At 38.0% G+C, this 24,191-nt stretch overlaps 1 protein-coding gene across 1 annotated transcript in view; it reads left to right on the plus strand.

Moving 5' to 3' along the window:
* DEG2 (DEGP protease 2) overlaps positions 1–24,191 on the plus strand; it is an 89,257-nt gene that overhangs the window by 59,491 nt on the left and 5,575 nt on the right. Inside the window, exons 8-12 of the mRNA XM_010248816.3 lie at positions 7,541–7,618; positions 14,580–14,646; positions 14,746–14,804; positions 15,085–15,184; positions 23,852–23,931. Coding sequence (XP_010247118.1) covers positions 7,541–7,618; positions 14,580–14,646; positions 14,746–14,804; positions 15,085–15,184; positions 23,852–23,931 — 384 coding nt within the window. The remainder of the gene's footprint in view (positions 1–7,540; positions 7,619–14,579; positions 14,647–14,745; positions 14,805–15,084; positions 15,185–23,851; positions 23,932–24,191) is intronic.

Consider the following 24,191-nt stretch of genomic DNA (forward strand, 5'->3'; position numbering starts at 1 on the left):
CATTGCCAACATATCGACAAAATATTGAAAATATTAGGATAAAAAGATTCTTGGAAAATTTTGTATTGCCACTGAGCAAAATGGGGAGATTTTGTGGAAATTTTGCCGAACCTCTGTGATATTGCTTACCATTGTTGAGACAGGGAGAGTGAGGGTTAAAGTTGTAATTTTACTTGCTCATTGTGCACATTCTTTTATTCTTTATTGTGTATTACTTCTTGTATTTTAGGGACAGAATTGTCCTTGTATTTTTCTTTAATATAAATATCATTTTCTTGGTGTGGTTGAATTATGTGGCACACCACCAAATCTGTTCATCTTCTCTAGTTCGAACTGCACTGACAGGTTTGAACACAAAGTAAGATGAAATGATCTCATTGTGGTTTCCCTTTACATTTCACAGCTCACCATCTAAAATGAATTCATTGTTATTTATAAAATGTTAGAATGAAGTCACTTAAGATTTTCTTTTTTAATCATTATAATTTCAAATTTTCTTGAAAATTAATTCATTTTTGGGCTGAAGTTTATGGAAAACTAAAATGCAATAATATGATTATAAAAAAGCAACAGTTTCGTTTCATGTGTCATCTACACAGGCTACAGATCAATACAACCATTCCATGAAGGAATAGGTAGACATTGGAGAATCAAAATTCTTTGGAAGATATAGTTGATATCAATGTATGTCTCAGTTCATAAGAACTTGTAAAAAACCAATACAATAAGAAACTTGCACAATTTCGAAAAATTATTCTATACATGAAAGCCGTTAAATTGCTGTGTACTGTGAATTTCCAAGAAATTATGGTTCTAATGTTCTTATTATATTGATTTTTTTAGGGCTTTAGAGTGCTGCTGTAAAATGTTTTCATTTGTAAACAGTTCATGAACAAATTTTGGAACTGTTCAGAAATTAAAAGTAGCGTATATTATTGTGGTTGGTGGCTCGGTGCCTTGGAATGTAGACCAAAACTAAATAACAGTTATTATTGATGCCTTGTGGATGATAAACTTTTGTACAGTTTTTTTTTTGATAAATGTTGAGTTGAGCCGATTTCTAGTTATTGGGCTCAGTTATTTATTTCTTATTTTTAAGTTGTTAAGTTAGGAAGTTGTTGGGCTTTAGGCCCATTAGTTTATGTTTTTAAGTTGCAACTGTTCAGCTACTTAAGTAGCCGCCCTACTAAGGGCATTCTTGTAGTCTCTTATTCTTTTAAGTTGAGTATATAATACAAAGAGGGGTTGGCGGCCAAAACTAATTCAATTCTGGTTGACATCCTACTCCTTTTCTTCTACTCTTTTCTTCTCTACTGCTGAAACTATTCATCATCTTCTTCTTTCCCTTCACAAGGAATTTATTTAAAACTGCAATCAGTGATTTCTACTTGGTACCAGAGCAGGCCGAAGGTTTCTTGAGCTGTTCTATCATGCAGCCCTAGATCGGCCGACTGCTTGGTGATTTAAGAGGCTGATCGAAGATCAGGTAAGCCCAGTTTTTGGATTTTTTTGGTGGATCTGTTTTGCCCTGTAGCTGGTTTAGGGTTTCCCATCAAAATCAGAAAAAACTGGAGAAAGGGGGAGAGTCTTGTTTCCGTTGGACTCTTCAATTTTGACCTAGGAAGTGGTGCCCTAATTTTTTAGGGTTCCTGGGAGTTTTCTGAGGGGGGCGGTTCAAGTCCTGCCTGTTTTGGAGGTTTCTGGAGAGAACGACTGCCTCTTCTCTCGTCCCGCAAAAAAGGAATCTTTTGTGGGAGGACCATCTAGGGCACCAGAAGGGTGTTGTTGGTACCAAAAGTGATTCATTTGATATTCTTGCATATTACAGTAACCTTCTACCCCCTTTTTGATAATTATGGAGGGTAATGGAGTTGAAAACAAGCCTAGGAGTGAAATGGGACCAGTAGAAGGAGGTACCAGAGACCTTTTTGGGGCTAGAATCATTACTACAGTTAAGTTGGATGGTTCAAATTACTTAGAATGGTCACAATCTACAAAGATGGCCATTGGTGCTCGTGGGAAGTTAGGGTATATCACTAGTGAAAAAGTAAAACTCGAAACTAACAGCTCCTGGTGGGTATAGGAAAAATATATGGTGATGACTTGGCTGTGTAATTCGATGCTGCCCCATATAAGTAAAAATTTTTTGTGGGCAAATACAACTAAGGAAATATGGGATGAGGTTGCAGAAACCTATTCACAGAGGGAGAATGTTGCTAGGACTTATTAGTTGAGAAATCAGATTATTGCTACAAGGTAGGGAGATAGACCTATTGTTGTTTATTTTTCAGCCCTTAAAACCCTGTGGCAGGAGATTGACCATCTAGAGATAGTTGTTTGGGAAACCACTAAGGATGCAGCTGCCTACCAGAAGCTCCTAGAGAAGTATAGTGTTTTTGAATTTCTTGCTAGTCTTAATCCCGAGTATGATATTGCAAGACAGTATATTCTTTCCAGGGACAGTGTTACTCTCCCAGCATATGCCTTTGTGTCAGGGGAAGAGAGCAGGAGAAATGTGATGATGAAAAATTCTGGTTTTGATCAATCAACCATGGTTAGCACTGTGAGACCTAAACAAAGTGGAGACTGGGGTGGCAGTGAAATCAAGAAGGAAGATAAAAAGGATTTGATTTGTGACTACTATAAGAAGCCTAAACACACAAGAGATACTTGCTGGAAGCTTCATCCTCATCTGGTGCCGAATAGATTAAAAAAAAAGAAGGGAAATGCTCACATGGAAGTCACTGGTGACATACCAGCCCCTCCCACTACAGCTACTCTAGAGTCTGTTGCAACTGCTGCAGTGAGGGCCGAACTTGAGAGATATGGGCAGTTCCTGAATCAGCGGGATACAATCAGTTCTAATTTAGTAACAAGTGGACAACCAGGTACAGGTGGTTTTGGTGGAGCACATTCTACTTTGCTCACATAGGTAGTTCACATGCCACTACAAATTATGTTTCTACTACAGGTAAGGAGGGACCTCCTTGGGTTATAGATTTTGGAGCCTCAAAGCACATGACCCATAGTTTCACTATCTTTTCCTCTTACTAGCTCTGTTTTGGCAGAGACAATCTCCACAACTGATGGATCTCATGTTCCCATTGCTGGGAAGGGGTCTGTTAAGATTAGTGATTCCATTTCCCTTCCTTCTGTCCTTCATGTTCCTAGATTGAGTACTAACCTGTTAGTAGTTTGACTAAGAACTTGAACTGTTCAGTAATTTTTTCTCCTAGTCATTGTATTTTGCAGGATCTGGATTCAAAGAGGACGATTGGGAGTGGTCGTGAAGTGAATGGAATTTACCTCCTAGATGTGTTTCCTCCTCATCAGGGTCATCATGTCAGCAGGGATAGTGAGTCAGGGTCTATGAGTCAGATTATGCTTTGGCATAATCGTTTAGGTTATTTGTCTTTTTCTTCTTTGAGTTTCTTGTTTCCAAAGCTTTCTGAGTCTGTTAATTTGTCAAGTCTGGAGTGTGAAGGTTGTCAACTTGGAAAACATTGTAAACATTCCTTTAAAGCTAGTAATAAAAGATGTTCATCTCCTTTTGATGTGTGGGGACCTTATCATGTTCCTTCTATGGGTGGTTATCGATATTTTCTCTTATTTGTGGATGATTTTTCTCGATATTCTTGGATTTACTTAATGAGATCCCGAGATGAGGTACCATCCTTGGTAAGGCAATTTCATCAGATGGTGCTAACACAGTTTGGGATACGAATAAAGGTGTTCAGATCAGACAATGCTAGGGAATATTTTGAAAAACATCTTGCTTCGTATCTATTAGAATATGGTGTTGTCCATCAGACAGCTGTTCCTACAGTCCACAGCATAATAGTGTTGCAGAGAGGAAGAACATGCACATTGTTGAGATTGCAAGGAGCATGATGGTCACATCTGCAGTTCCAGTTTGTTTTCGGGGTGATGCAGTTCTCACAACAGTCTTTTTAATTAACAGGGTGCCTTCCCGTATACTTGGATTTAGCACCCCATTCAGTCTCCTTTTTCCTGAGGGGGAGATGTTCTATGTTCCTCTCAGAGTGTTTGGATGTGTTTGCTTTGCACATATTCTTGGTCCTCATCGTTCGAAACTTGACCCCAAAGGCAAAGAAGTGTGCCTTCTTTGGATATGCAGAAAATTAGAAAGGGTATTGCTGCTATGATCCAGTCTCTGGGAGTTGGTATGTTACTATGGATGTCACCTTTTTTGAGTCCACATCCTTCTTCTCGAAGAATCCTTCTTAGGAGGAGTGTTTTGGGGAAGTGAGTGAGTAGTCTATCCCTCTTCCGGTTTCAGTTCCTGTGTCCACTACTGCATCTGATACTCCTATGTCACCTACCTCAGCACCTCCCTTGCATCCTGCTTCTCAGCGTTACTCATGACAGAGACTCCACTGGGAGGTTAATTCAATTGCAGCAGAACTCACATCACTTCCTGTCGGTTCCTTGGATACTCAAGATTCAGCTGACACGGATTCAGGTATTCCTCTTGACCCCTCTACTGTTTCAGTTCCCATTGATTCTACTAATCCCATTACAGATAACCAGGACCTTCCTATTGCTCTCAGAAAAGGGAAGAGAAAGTGTACTGCTCATTGTATTTCACAGTATTTATCCTACAGTGGACTTTCTCCTTCCTACCGTGCTTTTGTTTCCTCTCTTGACTCTGTATCTATACCCAAGGGTGTCAGTGAGGCTCTCTCCAAACCTAAGTGGAAGACAACTATGCAGGAAGAGATGGAAGCCTTAATTAAGAATCAAACATGGGAGATTGTGGATCTACCTGAGGGCAAGGAGATTGTTGGATGCATATGAGTTTACACACTCAAATATAAGGCAGATGGAAGTATAGAAAGGTATAAGGCCAGACTTGTTGCGAAAGGGTACACATAGACCTATGGCATTGATTACTTAGAGACCTTTGCACTAGTTGCAAAGATGACTTCTGTTTGGATACTTCTTTCTCTTGCTACCACATACTCTTGACCCCTATTTCAACTTGATGTAAAGAATGCTTTCCTAAATGGAGATTTGCAAGAGGAAGTGTATATGGATCTTCCTATTGATTTCTACAGTGATGCTGAAAAGGGAAAGGTATGCAGACTTAAGAAGTCACTTTATGGTTTAAAGCAGTCACCCAGAGCATGGTTTGACAGGTTCAGGAAGGCCTTGGTTGCTTTTGGCTACACTCAGACTCAATTTGACCATACCCTGTTTGTGAAGCGGAGGGCATCCTTGGTGTCAGTCCTAATTGTTTATGTGGATGATATTGTTGTCACAGGGAATGACCTAAGTGAGATTGACAGTTTGAAGAAGAATCTACACAGGGAATTTGAAATTAAGGATCTTGGAGAGCTTAGGTACTTCTTGGGGATTGAAGTTGCAAGATCAAAACATGGAATCTTTATTTCTCAAAGGAAGTATGTTCTGGATCTTCTACAAGAAACAGGGAAGCTTGGAACAAAGGCAGTCAGTACTCCTATTGATCAGAATCACAAAATTAATGTATCAGAAGGTGAGCTGGTAAAGGACATTGGGAGATATCAGAGACTTGTGGGGCGTTTGCTGTATTTGTGTATGACAAGGCCAGACATCTCCTATGCAGTGAATGTGGTGAGCCAATACATGCATGCCCCACGAGTCCAGCATAGGGAGGTTGTTGACAGGATTCTTGCTTATCTGAAGGGACACCCAGGCAGAGGCATACTATTTGCTGATTATGGACAGTTGAAGCTAGAGGCTTATACATATGCTGATTGGGCAGGATGCCTTGATGACAGGAGACTTACCTCAGGAGTCTGCACCCTTGTTGGGGGTAACCTAGTCTCGTGGAAAAGCAAGAAACAAACATGGTGGCAAGATCAAGCATAGAAGCAGAATACAGGGCCATGACACATGGAGTTTCAGAACTTTTTTGGATCCATTCCTTGTTAGGAGAGATTGGTGTAAAGGCAGGAGAACCTAAGATGTTGTACTGTGATAATCAGACAACAATTAACATTGCCCATAACCCAGCTCAGCATGACCGGACAATGCACATTGAAGTGGATAGACACTTCATCAGAGAAAGGGTGACTTCTGGGGAAGTTTGTCTCCCATACATTTCTTCTGATCTGCAGCTTGCTGATGTTCTCACAAAAGGTGTTGCAAGAAACAAGTTGGAGCATGATCTACGCAAGTTGGGAATGTTTGACATTTACTCCCAACTTGAGGGGGAGTGTTGAGTTGGAGCATGATCTACGCAAGTTGGGAATGTTTGACATTTACTCCCAACTTGAGGGGGAGTGTTGAGTTGGGCCGATTTCTAGTTATTGGGCCCAGTTATTTATTTCATATTTTTAAGTTGTTAAGTTAGGAAGTTGTTGGGCTTTAGGCCCATTAGTTAATGTTTTTAAGTTGTAACTGTTCAGCTACTTAAGTAGCCGCCCTACTTAAGTATATAATACAAAGAGAGGTTGGCGGCCAGAACTAATTCAATTCTGGTTGACATCCTACTCCTTTTCTTCTCCTATTTTCTTCTCTACTGCTGAAACTCTTCATTTTCTTTTTCTTTCTCTTCACAAGGAATTTATCTAAAACTGCAATCAGTGATTTCTACTATAAATGATAAACTTTTGTACAGTTTTCACTGACCTAAACTAAATAAGAATTTTCGTTTGTAAAATCTTTTAAGCAATTACTCATAATACTAAAATTCTTCTTGGTGCCCTGTGGATTGTACAGAAGCTCTTTGTACATGGGTGTTTATAAAGTTGATATTAATTCAATACTTACTTTTTTCAAAAAAAAATCTGATATGAATATCAGGATAGGGGTGCATACAGACAGGATCATGATCCAATTCTAATTCGAATTTGATCCTATTTCTGGATCCAGATATCCCTCTGTTGGATTTTCGGATTGGATTGGATTGGATTGAGAAATAGGATCCGTTTAATAATTGGATCAAATTTGGATCACCCCTACTGATCCAAAGAATCTGGTACACACATTATTTATAAATATATTATATTGCATTTTTGTAATTTTTATTTTCTATATTATTTATGTTGTTTTGTAAAAAGACATGTATATCCCCATTTTGTTTAAACTATATATGACAAAAATGGTTGAAAAACATGCTTGTGTTTTTTTTCTTTGTATAGACTGCTTTGTTTTTTTCCTGTTAATAATTAAATCAGATTCAGATATCCGGCATTCTTAGCAAATTCGAATTCAAATCAATCTTTGTAAGATCCATCGGATCTTTGTATCAGATGTAGGATTTACATTATTGGATTGGATTCGGATATACCCTGATTTGAATCTGATCCGATGATTCCGATCCACTTGCATCCCTATTTCAGGACATGGTTCTTTAATGACTGGAATTGGGCATAGAACCAGTCATCGGTGCTGTTATAAATCCATAACCAAATGTAATACCTAATTTTTTAATATATTTTCTACCTTTGGTTACTATTCCATAATGTAAATACTTAAGTGATATTATGAATACATCTAAGATGTTGCATGTGTTTCTTGTGATTGGGAGCAGGATTCAGTAACTGTTGTAGGATACCCACTTGGAGGAGACACCATATCAGTGACAAAGGGGGTGGTGTCACGCATAGAGGTTTGATTGGTTACAACTACTATCAGTTTCTATAATGTCTTTTTATTGGTAACTTGTCATTAATTTTATTAATATGTGAGAAAGAATAGTAAGTAAATACAACACAATTGGTGCAGGTAGTACCTAGCACACCCCTACATTGTTTTATGTTCTGCCCACAACCTAACCCTTTGTTTGACCCTTCTCTACATTACATCATTCCATCGCTGTATCCTTGGTTTCCCAAGTTACAAGAAAGAAAAGAAAGATCGCAGAAAAAGAAGAAGAAAGGAGAGAAAGAAGAAAAAGATGAGGAAGAAAGGGTTTAGAATGGGGTGAGATTCAAAATCATCTCACACCCTAATATGTTTTCATTTATACTAATGAGCACAATTACATAAATAACCTCCATTAGGTGCCTCATTACAAATGCATATACAAAGATAAAAATACCCTTCCTCATTCAACACCCCAAAATAATTGATGTCTGCTAGCGCTTTGTCTTGCTAGAATATCAACCACCATACTGTTTTCTGAACTCGGTACCCAAGAAAAGATGGTGTTCAGCTCCATTGCTATATTCCTTTCTTCTCGTACAATGTTTCTATGCTTCCAAGAAATTGGATAATTCTGTTTCAGCCACCCTATTATGAGTCACCCTCCATCATAAAGTCTTTATATGCCAATGATCTCCTCAGCTGTATCAGTTACTATAACGTTGTTACTTATCACTTGGATGTCATGTGCTACTATGATCGGTTGTTTTGCACTTTGAATCTTTAGATTCTTTACCTCATATTTGATGTTATAGTTCTCATGTTTTGCACTTGCACTGCAATCATGTGAATGAAACTCTTATTGATGAACATGGCAAAGTTATATCATAGGGATAAAAGGAGGATTGTTTGGGGTTGGGCCTAACAAGTTAGTGAAAAAAGATCAATCAAAAGAAGACAAGAAGACCGCCTTCAAGAAACAGAGAAGAAGAAATAAAAAATGGTGATAGTTGGGGGGATAGGATTTCTACTGTGTTTCTTGAGGGATGTTGGTCAGGCTCTTTGGTGCTTTTGAGTTGTGGTGTTTCTTATGTTTTTTTTTTTTTCTTTGAAGGGATTTTTTTGGAGGGTTTGTCCTTGTGTGATCAGGGGCTTGTTTCAGTTTTCTTCGGTTTTTTTTTCCTTGGGCTTTCTTTCTCTCAGGTGATTGCTTATTACCTTTCTTGTATTTCTTTTTTCTTTCAATAAAATTCTCTTTTTAACTTCAAAAAAAAGTCTTGATCATATGCACAAAACTACATTTGGAAGAGAGAGTGTGTGTGTAGCTGCAAGCCTGCAACACATGGTGGGAAGGGTAATCCATCTTTACAAGGCTGTTTGTATATGTGCTCTAAGAGAAACATATTCCCTATTTACACTACAATATGAATGGTGGTGATTATCTAGAAGCCTTCATATGGTTATACATCCTAACTTTGCATGGAAACCACTCTTGTATTGATTCTTTACTTTTTTTCCAGAAAGGACAAGTGTACAAGCTGAATACAAGGGGAAAACCTTAAAAGAAAAGGAAGAGAAACATAGAGACCAGTTACTCACCCCTTCTATCAAAAAGAAAAAAAGGAAAAGGAAAAAGAAAAAGAAAAAGAAGAAAAAAGAAACCGAATGGAGGCTTCTAGGTAACATGGCCACCAGGCAGGCACAGCCAACCACAAAAAACTAACCCAATACAATCACCAGAGCAAGAGATGTGACAGACAGCTCAATCCACCACCATTAATTTCTGGTTACTTTTTATTTCCATAGCTTATGATTATATATATTTCACCCTATATACTATGTGGCATTAGTATCCTCTTGACATTAAGGCTCAATGTAGGAGTGATATCTTCTTCCTGTGCAAGACCTATGGTATATGTATTTAGACTTATAAGCACATACAACTTATGGAGTTCATTACTAGTATGTGAAACTTTCATAGTCCATACAAGCTTATATATATGTTATATGGTATAAGGGTGGGGGAATGTACTAGGTTATGGAATAAGTGTTTGCAGAATGTGGTTATATGGCTGAATGGGTTTCATGGAATGGAGAATAATTGTAATGTGATGATTTGTGGGATGAGAATGGTGTGCTTGCGGAATGGATAAGGTGCACTTGTGGTAGGGCTGTCAATGGACTCTGAAAGTTTGATACCCAATTTGACTCTGAATCTGATTTGGATGTTAGAACTTGCATCCAATTAATAATTGGGTCGGATGTGGATTTAACCCTATCTGATCTGATTAAAATCCGAGTCCGAAAAACACTTATTATTTTATGTATATATGTAGTATAATTATGTATGTCTGATTAAAAACTTAATATTTTAATTAATCCAATTAAAAGCTGAATCCGATAAAAACTTATTATTTTATGTATATATGTAGTATAATGTGTATAAAGTTTATAATTGATAATTTAATATTTTATATTTATATACATTTATTATACATATACAAGTTAAAAAATTAGCTTTTAATTTTTGGTTATTTTAAACACAATAAGACAGTTGTGAATTAATCCAAATCTGATCCAAAATCTGACATGATAATCGGATGCAGAAGCAGATGCAGATCTAGAGGTTTGATAATCGGATGTGGATGCTGATGCATCTGGTTCCGATCTGGTTACAGATTTAACTTGTAGAATGAATGGATACATGCAGAACATGTAGAAAGCGCTTACGGAGAAAAGTGCACTCATAGAACAGAATCAACAGAGGGTCCCAATGAACTCAACAAGCTCCATTGATCTGTGGATGGATCAAGTATATCAAAGAACTGATTTGGGTTTATGCCAGGGACTTCAACCATGGAAGCTATCTTTGTTATGAGATGATTAATATAAAAGTTTAGAGAGAAGAAGAGAGATCTTCATATGGTGCTGATTGATTTAGAGAAGACACATGATAGATTCCCTAGATGGTGGATCTTGAAAAAGAAAGGAGTTAAAAATAGGGTATATGGATCATTAAGGACATGTATGAGGGTGCAACAACAATGTTAGAGCACCTATAGGAGAGACATTGGATTTTACAGTCATCATGGGTCTTCACCAAAGTTCAGCACTTCGCCTTTATTTATTTGCAGTTATCATAGATGAATTGACTAAACATATTCAGGAAGAGGTCCTAGAAGTCCCATGGTGCATATTGTTTGCCATAGTTTTTAAGGCACTAAGGTGAGGCTAGGCAATAGAGGGGCGCCTTGTCACCTAGTCACCTTGGTGATGGATTTTTTTAAGTAAAACCATATATCCTAGGGTAGTTCCTTAGGTTCCATAACCATCTTTCCTTAATAATTATCCATAATTTTCATAAGAGAAGTATAATTTTCATGTTTTAAGTTCAGAAAATCAACATTTTATGAGAAGAAAAGGAACAAAGGAAAGAAAATTCAAAAAATATAGGGGCTGAACCCCTACTTTTGTTATAGGAAAAGAAGAAAAGAAAATGTGGAAGAAGAAGATCTGTAAGAAGAAAATGTGTTGATTAGAGAAAATTTTAAGTTCTTCCCTTGCTTATTGGTTTAGGTTCTGAAATCTTTGAGGATTCAACCAAGGATCAAAACTTTGATACGATACGCCCCGTATCGGGTGTATTGTATTGTATCTTTGGCGCCCCAATACACATGTTTACAGGTGTTTTCATGAATCCATTTTTTAAAATAATATATATATATATATATATATATATATTGAAAAATGAAATTGAAAACCAAAGAAATAAAAAAAATAGGGGGAGTATTGTTATAAGTACTAATACACCTCTACCGATACACAGAGGTGTATTGATACTTTGAACCATGGGTTCAATACAGTAGTTAGCAATGTTTGTGTTGATTAAACCCTAACAAATAGGAATATAATAAAAAGAAATTAGTACATAAACACATAAAATGAGTATTCTAGTTTATATAATGCCTATTTTATAATTATAATGTCAAAAAATTAAAAATATAAAAGTATTTTATAACATAGTGCACAAAACTACTTGGCGACTGGGCAAGGTGAGCCTCCAAGGGTGCCTTGTTGCCTAGGTGCCCGCCTTGACAAATATGTTGTTTGCTAATGATGTTTTAATTGATGAAACCAATGAAGGATTAAATGCAAAATTACGTTTATGGGCAAATACCTTAGAATTTAAAAAGTAGGGATAAAATAAAACAAGGGGGAGATTAAGGAGATGAAAAGGGGCATTTGTAAAGGATAGCCAACTCATTGATCAGATTTTAAGTGCAAAAGAGAACCATAATATGATGGTGGCATATTATGGTAAAAAGTGCATGCAAGAAGAACATCAGCAAGAAGGAAACATGGGAGCTGGGTGATGGGGATCAAGTAAAAAGTGCATGCAAGAAGAAAACATGATGGTGGCATAACCATAATATGATGGTCACCCATTGTGACCTGGGTGATGGGGATCAACTTAAGGTGTATCAAAAGAGAACCAAAGCTGCTCCCATGCTTATTTGGCATCATTATGATGATGTGGGGCCCACATGGGAGCTGGATTAGCAATGAATCAACTTGGGAAGACCCTAGAGTCTTCAATCCACCTTAAGATGCTCTTTGTGGTTGGATTTTATGCTAAACAGGACTTATTTGACTTTCTTATATTTCTAGACAGCAAGGGTATTTTTGTAATTTTGCATGTTTAGGGGGTGGGGTGCTTATGTTTGGGAACAGGTCTTAGTCAAGGTTCGAAATTTCAATACGTATTGGGCCGTATCGGCCAATACGTATCCTATTGGGGGCTTCCCGATATGCCCCTATAGGGGGTGTTTTGGGGTTTAACCCAGTTCAGGGGGTAGACAGGCCTTAAACCGACCCCTCTGAACCAGGTTTATAAAAAACTAAAAAAATAGGAGAAATGAGCTTCGATACAGGATATGCCCCTACCGACATATTTTGAACCTTGGTCTTAGTCTAGTAATTTCACTTTGTTTGGCTTTATGTTTGTAATTGTTTGGGGCAGGTTAGTCTAGTCTAGCTAGGGATGCAAACGGATCGGATTGGATCGGATTCGAACCAAGGTATATCTGAATCCGATCCGACACTGTTAATTGCAAATATGATCCGACCCGAAGATCCGATCGGATTTGATAGACATGGATCTGAATTTGAATCCGATCGGGAAGTCAGATATTCGGATCTGATCCGATCTGTTTTGTCTTCTTTAAAGAAATGCAAAAAATACAAGTATTTTTTAATTATTTTCATATATATACATGTTTTTATAAAAAATAAATAATATAAAAATTTTACAAAAATACAATATAAATAATATATTTATAAATAAATAAATAATATATATACATGTATTATATATATATATATATTTATATAAATAAATATATGGCATATATATCGGATCGAGGGGGGAGGGATTGGAATCTTGGATCGGACCATGATCTGATCCATTTGCACCCCTAAGTCTAGCTCCTTTTTGTAAATGACTTGTTGGGCAAGTTAACTTGGAGGGAAAGTTTCTTCCTTTGAAAGCTTCTTTTTATTAAGCTTGTGTGGCTCATTTGAAAACAGTTTTGGCTAATGAACAATGAAGGCTTCTCTATAGAATTTGGTGTGATTGCCAAGTTGGGGGTGTGATTGTCCTCACCCTTAGGTGTGATTGCCTAGGGTTTTCGTCTTATTTCCATCTCTTCTCTTCTTTTTCTGTTAGTACTTTGTTTGTGCTACACATCTAAACCTAAGTTGGTTGCAAGAATAGTGCTGAATCACAAAGATCCTGCATCACTGGGTGACCATCATATTATGGTTGCATACACCTGCCCCTCCCTAGACCCCACATTGGTGGGAGCCTCATGCACTGGGCTGCCCTTTTTTTATTTTTGTTGAATTGAAGTGAAACAATATAATGGATTTCATGCACCATTTGCCTGACACAAAACCAATATATTCAAATGTCTTAAATTTCAGCTTCACAACTGCATGCTTCTCCAAGTTGGTTTATATTTGCAAATAAAATCTGTTTCACATCTAAAAGAAACATGTTCTGCACTTGGATGGAGGTATTTATTTTCAATTAAAGATGCTCCATGCCAAGTTTTTTTTTTATTGGTAACCATGACCTTTTATTAATATGTGAAAAGGAATGGAATACAAATCTCAGAGTACAATATTGGTAATTATGACCTTTTAACATGTCCCAAATGCAGCTGATTACTGTTAACCTCTTGTTTTGATAACACATCTGTCACCCCATATGCAGATCTCAGAGTACATTTAAATTATTTTCTCAGTACAGCATCCAACTTTCCTACTTCATAATGCATCCATATTTCCGTGGGCCAAACCATTCTTCCTTAGCCATCCCATAATATTTACGAGTCTCCTACCAAAAGATTGCTGTATATAAGAGATTTATCCAGTTGATGTCCTTGTAGTACTACCTCAAGCTCAGCTCAGATTGAGTTGCCATATAAGTCCTAAACCCCCCTTATATGTCTCATAACATATAAGTCCTGAATATGTAGCAAGAATGATTCCCTCATAGTTTCTAAACCCCCCTATTCCTGAAAATCTGGGGTTTCCCAGACTGTGTCCATTCAAGTTCAGCTTGATTGTGTTATGAGATAGAGGCTTCCAAGGATGGTTGTGGGAGATTCTTGCTGAGGAAGATGTTGCCACTTGTCAACTTCTGATAATTTAATTGATAGAAAAAGGTTGGAGCACCTCCAAATTTTTAATCCAATATGCTACCTTAATGGCAATTATGGTATTTCATAAAGAACATTGGAGCTACAAAAAAATTCTTTGGTATTCTATAAAGAACATTGGAACTACAACAAACACAACCTCTCTCTCTCTCTCTCTCTTGATTGATCAAGCAATTTATCTTTTCGTGAAGTGTTTCTACATTGTGAAATTGTTTTTTCCAAAAAGCATACAAAGATTTAGCTTGTTCCATTTTGTTCTATCAGGTAACATCATATGCTCATGGAACATCTGACTTGCTAGGAATTCAAATTGATGCAGCAATAAATCCTGGTTTGTGGGTGGCTATATGTGACTATTTCAGGATTATGATCTTTTCTTCCTGTGATTGGTTTCTTCAGACATCAATGTCTTATACTTGTTATATTATAGGAAATAGTGGTGGCCCTGCATTCAATGACCAAGGGGAGTGCATAGGGGTTGCATTTCAGGTAGCTTTCTGTTATACACTCAATGTTCTTGCATAGAGAAAGGGGCAGGTTAAATGATTAACTAAACCAATTACGATAATGTTTTCCTGGTTCCATATATTCACTGAATCTGAAATCGTATAATCAGGGCACCCCATTATCCAATGATAAACATCTTGAATATTACTTGATCCTTATTAGGTTAAAGTAAATGATCCTTGATATATTTCTTGGAAGTCTGTGAATTTTTCTTTTTCTTTTATATTTATATATTATATTTCTGACCAGGCATTCCTTTTAGGTTTTCAGATCTGATGAAGCTGAGAATATTGGATATGTGATACCCACTACTGTTGTGTCTCATTTCTTAGATGACTATGATAGGAATGGAAAATATACTGGTGAGTTGTTTTCTTGAACTAATTTATACACATTTTTTGTGCAGCATGCTGGGTATCCATGCACAACCCAACCATATATGTTATTCTGGATTTTACCTCATGATTTTTATGTCTGGGTTTTTGCATTTAATCTTTCTGTTGTCTCTTCTTGAAGTTTCAGTCTCTCACTCACTCCCTGTACTGGTATTCCATTCTTAAAGTCCAACATATTTGAAACCAATAAGTATTGTTCTTATAGTTTCTTTTGACGAAATACATTCACCATGATAGATGTGATTGATATTTGAATTATTTTGGTCCATGCTTTATCTTGCTTTACCATTCTAATATACAATCATAAAACAAAAGAGAGAGAGGGAGGGAGAGAGACGGAGAGGGAGCAATGTTTTCAAAGGCATGCCTCAGAGAGGTGGAGGAATTGAGGGAGAGAAAGAGAGAAAGATTTGCATGTTTTCTTGCAAATCTCGATAGTGGCTCCAATGCATAATTAGCTTCTAAACTAATAATACCAATGCTCTATTGGTTTTCGACCAATGGTTTAAATCCTTGAAAGATTAAGCTCACTACTTGTTTCCATGTGGTGCCCATGCTCCCATATTCTTTTTTTGAGAAAAATTTAACCAGGATTCATTAAAGGAAGAAGAGGTACATGAGAAGATGTACAAAGCAGGGGAAGAACCCCAACAAATTACAAAAGAGGAAGCTTGTTGCTATACAAATGATCCAAATACACGCCGCATTTTGCTAAGCCATCTGCTGTATGATTGTGTTCCCTAGGAATCCAAACTAATTTTACATTTAAACAGTTCAAAGAGTCCCTAGCCTCTGCCAAATAGTGACTCAGTCTTCAAGGTCCCCCCTCTTTGTCTCTTAACCATTTTATAGTATTTGCTGAATCACCTGCAATGATTAAATTCTGGATTCCCAATTCTTTTTATTTTTCTGATTCCTGTGAGAGCAGCCATCACTTCAGCCTTTGTGGAATCAGAAAAACCAATTGGACCGCTGAAAATCCAACAAATGTTGCCCCTTTCATCCCTTACTATGCTTCCAATACCAGCTAAGCCAGGGTTACCTAAAGCACTTCACTGATGGGGTCGGGACGTCTTAAGGTTGTTTGATGGAGGTGAGGGAAAAACAGAAAGGGGTAAGCATCTCTATTGGGATCATTGACTGGGAGTCCTTTGAACATATCTGAATTAACCGTCCAGAGGTTGAAAAGGTAAGTAATGTCTGAAATTAACTCCTCCAGGGGCCTGAATTTGTTGTCAAAGAGAGGTTTGTTTCTTTCATCCCAAACTCCCCACAAGACCGCATGTAGCACTGATTGCCAATAAACTTTACCCTTTTACTTAAACCTGTTCCTTGCCATTGATGCAGAAAGTCCATAATGTGTTCTGATATAATCCAGCTGTAACCTGCCATTTTCAAGAAATGGAACCAAATCTTTTGGGTGAACTTGCAGTGAAGAAACATGTGATCTGCTGATTCACCTTCGCTGAAGGGATATTCCCAAATACATTTTCTGTAAGAGATCACTAGTATTTACTTTCTGGAGACAAGCTTTCTAGACAAAGAAACAGACTCTTGAAGGGATGTGGATACACCAGATCTTCTTAAATGGAAAAGAGGAATGTTGTTCATCAGCAATCAAAACCTTGAACATAGACTTAGAAGAGAATTCGCCAGTAGGGTGAAGGGTCCAGATTTGGGTGTCAGAATAGGAGGGGGAGATGTAGGCTTCTTTAAGGGTCTGAATTAAGTCTATTAATTCAAAAATCTCTGGGTCCCTTAGAGGTCTTCTGAGTAGTTAATGGTTTAGGGTGTTCTCAACAGTTTGGTCTGGAAGGCAGGAAGAAATAGTGGCTTCTTGGTCAAGGGTGAGGTTAAAAGTCTAGGGAATGAGGCTGCAAGGGTAGTTTCTCCCCCACCAAAGGTCTTTCCAGAATTTTATTTTAGAACCATTTCCCACTTTATATCTTATAAAAGGAAAGAAAGAAGTATGGGTGGAGATGATACTTTTCTAGGGATTTGTGGACTTTACCCTGTTCAAATGGAGATTGCTATCCCACCCATTTACATTTGATCCATATTTGCTTGAGATGACAGCTGTTCAAAGAGCATTGGGTTCTTTAGGGAACCTCCACAGCCATTTACCTAAGAGAGAAGAATTTTTCTCTTTCAAGTGTCCAATTCCCAAACCACCTTCCTCTTTAGGCTTGCATACTTGTTTCCAATTGACTAAGTGGCTTCTATTTTCCCCACCTCCTTCCCAAAGAAAGTTCCTTTGAAGCTTCTCAAGCTGATTTCTGACTTTGGTTGGAATCTGGAAGACTGAAAGGAAATAGATTGGCAAATTTGCTAAGGAGGCCTTCAAGAGAATAAGCCTTCCCCCTTTTGAAAGATAACACTTCTTCGAAGATGCTAGTTTCTTCTCACATTTCTCCACCACCGGCCTCCAGAAGTTGAGAGGTTTTGGATTCCCTCCAAGAGGCATCCCTAGATAGGAATTAGGAAATAGGAAGATTCTCCTTTTTACACCCCAACAAAGATTTGAAGCTTTCTAGAAGTTCCTCTCCCACTGAGTTAAGAGCTACTATACTACTTTTGCAAAAGTTAACCCTCAAGTCAACGATAAGCTTGAAACATTCAATTATCCTTTTAGTGTTTTTGATGTTGGTTATGGAGGCATCCAAGAACAAATTATGTCATCAGCAAATTGTAAATGTGACATGTGAATCTTGTCCCTTCCCACTTCAAATCCTTTCACCAAATTAAGAAGAATAGCCTTATCAAAGAGATAGTTAAAGATGCCAATTACCAAAATGAATAGAAAGGGGGAAAGCGGGCAACCTTGTCTGAGACCCCTACTAGCAGCCTTGAAGTAACCTTTCGCTTCACCATTTATCAACACTGAAAACCATGAAGAACCAATACAGCCTTTAATCCACCTGATACATTTTCTACCAAAGCTTCACATCTTTAAGCAATTTAAAATACAATCACAATCCACTTTATCGTACGCCTTTTCCAGATCTAGTTTGACAAGGACCCCCGGGTTCCCAAAAGATTTTCTGTCTTCCACACACTCGTTTGCAATTAGAATGCAGTCCACAATTTGTCTCCCTTTTACAAAAGCAAATTGGTTTGGGGAAATTAGATCTTCTAGGACTTCTTTTAGTCTTCTGGCCAAAACCTTAGCCAACAAACTTATTGGTCTAAAGTCTTTAACTTCCAAGGCTCCCCCTTTCTTTGGGATGAGAAAGCAAAAATCTGTCAGTCGGCATAACTTATGACATTTTCTTGCATATTTGACCAGATGAAGAGTCCATTATTAAGGGGGAGGTCACACAAGTTGTGTCTAGAAATAAAATTAGAGAAGTTCCTCATACTTCTGATTGGGGCTCTTAGTTATTTAAAAGGCGCACCTAGGCGCACAGGCAAGGTGCATTTTGGGGTATGCGCCTCGCCCAGGTCCTAGGCGCACCCGTTTCAAAAGGCGCATTTTGGGGTGCGCCTAGGCTGCGCCTGATGCGCCTTGTGCCTCAGCCCAGGCATGCACCTTTTTAAAATTTTGCGCTTTTTGCCTTTTTTTGAGTTTAACAGTTGGGTCGGGGGTTCCGCCCCCGGACCCCCGGCCACGCCCCTTGAGGCAAGCCCAAACAAGCCTATGTTAGGGTTTCAAATTCTTACTTCTCACATTAAAAATAATGATTTTATAACTTTAATTGCCTTTTAAGAAGATATTTTATTAGAAAGAATGAATGAACAACATTAGCAATAGGGGGTTCTCGATCGGATTCAAATATCATTGCATATTTCCACAATGTCTCTAATTTTTACAATATTTCCCCTCGACATTTCTGACATATATCCTATATTTTGGTAAGTGACATTTCCATCGACATCGACATTTTAAACCTCTACTGGAAGGGGAGAAATAGAAGAATCTTCGATGGTATTGGAAGAATCATCAATGATTGTACGTGTCATTGGGAAACACGATATTGGATAGGATTATTCTACATCTAGAATTTAAAGATGTCCAGCGAAAAGCTTTTGGGTCATCCTTTTGGACCATTTTAGAACTGCATCAGGAAACCTTAAGTTATTGTATTAGTTCTCAAATGTTTTTATTGTAAATCTCTTATGGCATCTCACCACCCTATCGAAACCTTGTACCTTCTTTTAATATACTATAAAATTAAAAAAAAATGATGGGTTGGGGGTAAGCTCAGATTGGCCTTAACATGACTCCAGATGGAACCTATCATGGGTCAGCTTATTCTTACCCAAACCTGACCCTACCCTAATAAACATAACATAGAATCAATAGGAACATGCTTCCCACTATTTTGCCATTTCTATTTATTTGTTGCTGTATTATATGTCAACACTCTTGTCTAAATAGAGAGAAGAACAAGAATATAATCTTAGAGGTGTCAAGAATGAATGACCCCCACCTCAAAGAGTCTCTTATATATTAAAAGATATGTACAATTACAAGAATGCCCATATAGGGCTGAAAGAGAAAAGAAGAATAAGAAGTATAAGTAATGTACAACATCGCGAAAGTGTTCAAACCATGCCCGGGGAGCTTGTTTTAGACCATATAGAGATTTTTTGAGGCGACATACTAAAGAAGGATCACTACAGTATCCAGGAGGAGGCGTCATGTAGACCGTCTCCTTCAACTGACCATGAAGAAAGGCATTCTTCACATCAAGCTGGCATATGGTCCAAGATTGAGCAGCAGACACTGCTAAAAGAACACAGACTGTGGTGATCTTTGCAACAGGAGCAAAGGTTTCTTCATAGTCAATACCATACTCCTGACTATATCCCTGGGCAACTCAACGTGCCTTGTATCGATCAAGAGATCCATCAGACTTCAGCTTAATGTTGTAAACCCAACGACTCCCAACAATGGATGCATCTGGAGGAGCAGGCACAAGATCCCAAGTGTCATACTCATGTAAAGAATGAATCTCTACATCCATGGCTTCCTTCCAATGAGGGATACTATTAGCTTCCTGGTAGGAGCGAGGAACATCTGTGGAGGATAGGACAATAGACAAAGAGCTATGGTTTAAAGGAAAACCATAGTGGTCAGGAGGTCTAGATATACAAGTAGAACGACGAAGAGGAACAAAAGTATGAAGAGTGTCTGAAGTAGAGGTATCACTTACAGGAGCAGTGGTAGGATGATGATCTGAATTGGGAGGAAGGAGAATTGCAGGCGCAGGAGCTGGAGCACATAACCGCTTGCGAGAGAAGACGAGAAAGTCCTTCTCAGTAGGAGGTGGAGCATCCTGTGAATCAATGTTTGGCAAAATAGAAACTGATGGTGCAGACAGTCTAGCAATTCCAGCAAAAAATGAAAAGTGCTCAAGGAAAACAATATTACGTGATGTACGAATGTGACAAATAGAGGGATCATAACAAAGAAATCCTTTGTGGTCAGGACAACCCACAAAGGCACACATGACAGATTGTGTAGACAATTTAGAACGTTCACGAGAGGGAAGATGAACAAAGCACACACATCCAAAAACATGAAGCATAGATAAATCTGGAGAACGACCAAATAACTTCTGAAAGGGAGACATATTACCAAGAACTGAGGAAGGAATATAGTTGATCAAAAACACAGTTGTATTGGCTGCCTCTACCCAAAAGGAAGGTGGAGTATGGGACTCCTGCAATAATGTCCTCACAACACTAAGGATATGTCCATTCTTGCGCTCGGCCACGCCATTCTGTTGAGGAGTATATGGACAACTTTGTTGCACTTTATTCCATGGTCTTTCAAATAGGATAAAAAATCTCCATCAGTGTATTCTTCCCCTGAATCCGAACGAAGAATACACACTTGTGATTGAAACCGAACCCGCACCATAGCATGAAACAACTTAAATGTTGGGAACACCTCAAACTTGTGGCGAAGAAAGTATATCCATGTGTACCTGGTACAATCATCAATGAACGACACAAAATATTTGTATCTAAGCCGAGAAGAGACAGAAGCAGTCTAGACATCACTATGTATAAGCTCGAAGGGAGAGGTAGCATGCTCAGATATGTGAGGAAATGGTAAGGTACGACTCTTAAGCAACAAGAAACATAAGATGTATCAAAGGTGTGCAAGGAAGGAACTTTATTCTTAATAAGGCCTGAATCAAACAAAAATTTTAATTTTTCAGAATGTAAATGACCCAAACGTTTATACCATAAGTCCCAAACATTATTTCTATGACTCAAAAAGGAACTAGAAGTGGAGGAACTGAAATAAACTGATGATGTTGCTGTTTGAGTCTTCTCGAACTCCAATGCAAACAGACGACCCAACCTGCGCCCCTTCCCTTTCACCTTCCCAGTGTTCTGGTCTTGAATCAAACATCCAGCCTGAGAGAAGATGAGAATGTTACCTTCATCAATTAATTAGCAAACAGAAATCAAGTTTGTAGTGAGATTAGGAACAAGAAGGGTCTTGGTAAGAGGGAAAGATGCAGTGGGTGAAAGCTTAAGAGACAGATCACTACTACCAATGATGTTTAACTTTTCACCATTGGCAGTAACAATATGTTTGTGATGGGTTTTAGTAAGGTTACTTGGTTGGTTAGGGTAGGCTCTTGTCATGTGGTTGGTAGCTCCAGAGTCAATGATCCAAGTATGAGAAGAAGAAGCACAATAACCGGAAAACTCACCAGGTAAGCCAATAGCAGAAAGAGCAGAAGAAATAGCAGAAGTTACCAGTTGTTGAATGTTTTCCTCAACCATAGATTCCAGAGAATCACCTTTAACAAAAGAATCACCACCAATAGTAGATTTCTTACTCCCATGTGCTACAGTAGCAATGTCAATTCCATAGGTTGATCCTTCCAACTTTATAGGAATAATATCTTCTCTATTGGAGGCCATTTCAGCAAGAAAACAACAGTCCAGGCACAAGGATATCAGATACAACCAAATTCAGCAATCAAGAACTCAGGATGACAGTCCAAAAAATGCAAGTTTTAAGACTGTCAAGTCTAAAACCATTCAAACATGAATCTGAAGTCTGAATCAAATAAATGGGAAGCAAGATAACCCTAGGACGACACCAGATCTAGAGTTATAGGTTGATCGAGTCAGCCAATTGAGAGGAAATTGTGATTTACCAACACATCAGGCGTCTTTTTCAAGAATAAGGAGATATCTTGTGCTGATCGAAACAGTCCCTAGAAATCTCCAAACCAGAAACTGAGTGTAGGATTAAGAAGAGCTTGAGAGAATCCTTCAATCTGGAGAGAAAAACTCAAATCGCAGGCTGATGTAGAAGGCCAGAAGTCCAAAAAAAAAAAGAGTTACAGTCCAAAAAAGGAAATTGTACAGTGTTACAGCCCCAAGAAGAAGATCAGAACTCTTTCGAAAATTTCACCAAATCAGATGTTGTTTGTAGGTAGAATAGATCAGGCCTAGGTGACACCAGATCTGAAGTCCAAAGCTGTTGCAGTTCAAAAAAGGAAACTGTGCAGTGTCGCCACCCCAAGAAGATCAGAACTCCTTCGAAAACTTCACCAAATCAGATGCTGTTTGTAGGAAGAGTAGATCAGGTCTAGGTGACACCAGATCTGAAGTTTGGCCTCGAACCAATGTCTCACAAGAGAGATCTAACGAAATCTCTCCTGCTGGTTGCACAAAGAAGACTGAACAGAAAAGGGTTGATCAAAACAGCCCTAATATGACAGGATTACTGCTTCTAGTGAGTTTCACGAGAGAGAAAATAGATCAGAGAGCAACCTGCTCTGATACCATGTCAACACTCTTGTCTGAATAGAGAGAAGAACAAGAATAATCTTAGAGGTGTCAAGGATGAATGACCCCCACCTCAAAGAGTCTCTTATATATTAGAAGATATTTACAATTACAAGAATGCCCATATAGGGCTGAAAGAGAAAAGAAGAACAAGAGGTATAAGTAATGTACAACAAGGACTATACTAATAAGATAGATCAAGTTATAGAGTCTCCACATTATACCCCAACTCTTGCCTTATATAAAAGGAAGAGTTCAACCCCCTTTTTGGTTGTCTCCTAAATTTCTACATTCCACTTAAAGTTCTACCAAAGTATTTTTTCCTTTTGTGTCCCCTTTTATATCCACCCATTAAAAGGTTGATTCCAAATCCTCTATGGTTTCTGGATGATACTGGGCCACATCAGCCTGACATGTGAGACCCATGTGTAAGAAGCTGGTGTGGTTTATCATGATTGGCCCAGTAACATGAGTAGAATTAAAAATGTTTGGTTTGCTTAAAAGTTCCGTGTTTAATCTAACTCTCTTTCTCAGTTTCTCTCCCTCTCTCTCCACTGCTCTCCACCTATGTCCAACCTCTCTCTCTCTCTCTCTCTCTCTCTCCATTCTTTGTAACAGATTGTATGTCCAATGCATGTGCCATGTGGCTAGTAAATGTGAATGCCTGTGGACATGCGCATTAGAATATAGAACTCTTATGAGGATATGCTCATTATACATAATATAATAAACTTGCAACCCTGTTATAGACATGCTTCTTTAATTATTTACAGGTCTTTTAACTCAGCGTTATTAATCACACTAAGAGCAGCCTTGTTTTACATATCCATGGTCTATCCACCATGTAATCCTTTAGACATGAACTTTCAGGATTTCCTTGCCTTGGAGTCTTGCTACAAAAATTGGAGAATCCAGCACTTCGTTCATGCTTAAAAGTGCAATATAATGAGGTATATTTCTTTAGGTAACTCAAACTTATTATCGTTGTTGTTGTTGTTGTTAAGACCTCACATTACTGGGACAAGGCTTTGTTAAGCTGAGTGTTGTATTGTTTTGGATCAGTTATTGGAAGGCGGTATATTGGGAGGAGATAGAAAACATAGAAAAAAAGCTGCTCTGGAATGAAAAAAAAAAAAAACTTATCCCTACAGAGATACAAATTAACCCCCATCTTAATCCCTGCTAAGACTGTTAGTGATGAAGTTAATTG

The sequence above is a fragment of the Nelumbo nucifera genome, chromosome 3, assembly GCF_055504915.1.
Source record: "Nelumbo nucifera cultivar China Antique chromosome 3, China Antique-T2T, whole genome shotgun sequence".
NCBI lineage: Eukaryota > Viridiplantae > Streptophyta > Magnoliopsida > Proteales > Nelumbonaceae > Nelumbo > Nelumbo nucifera.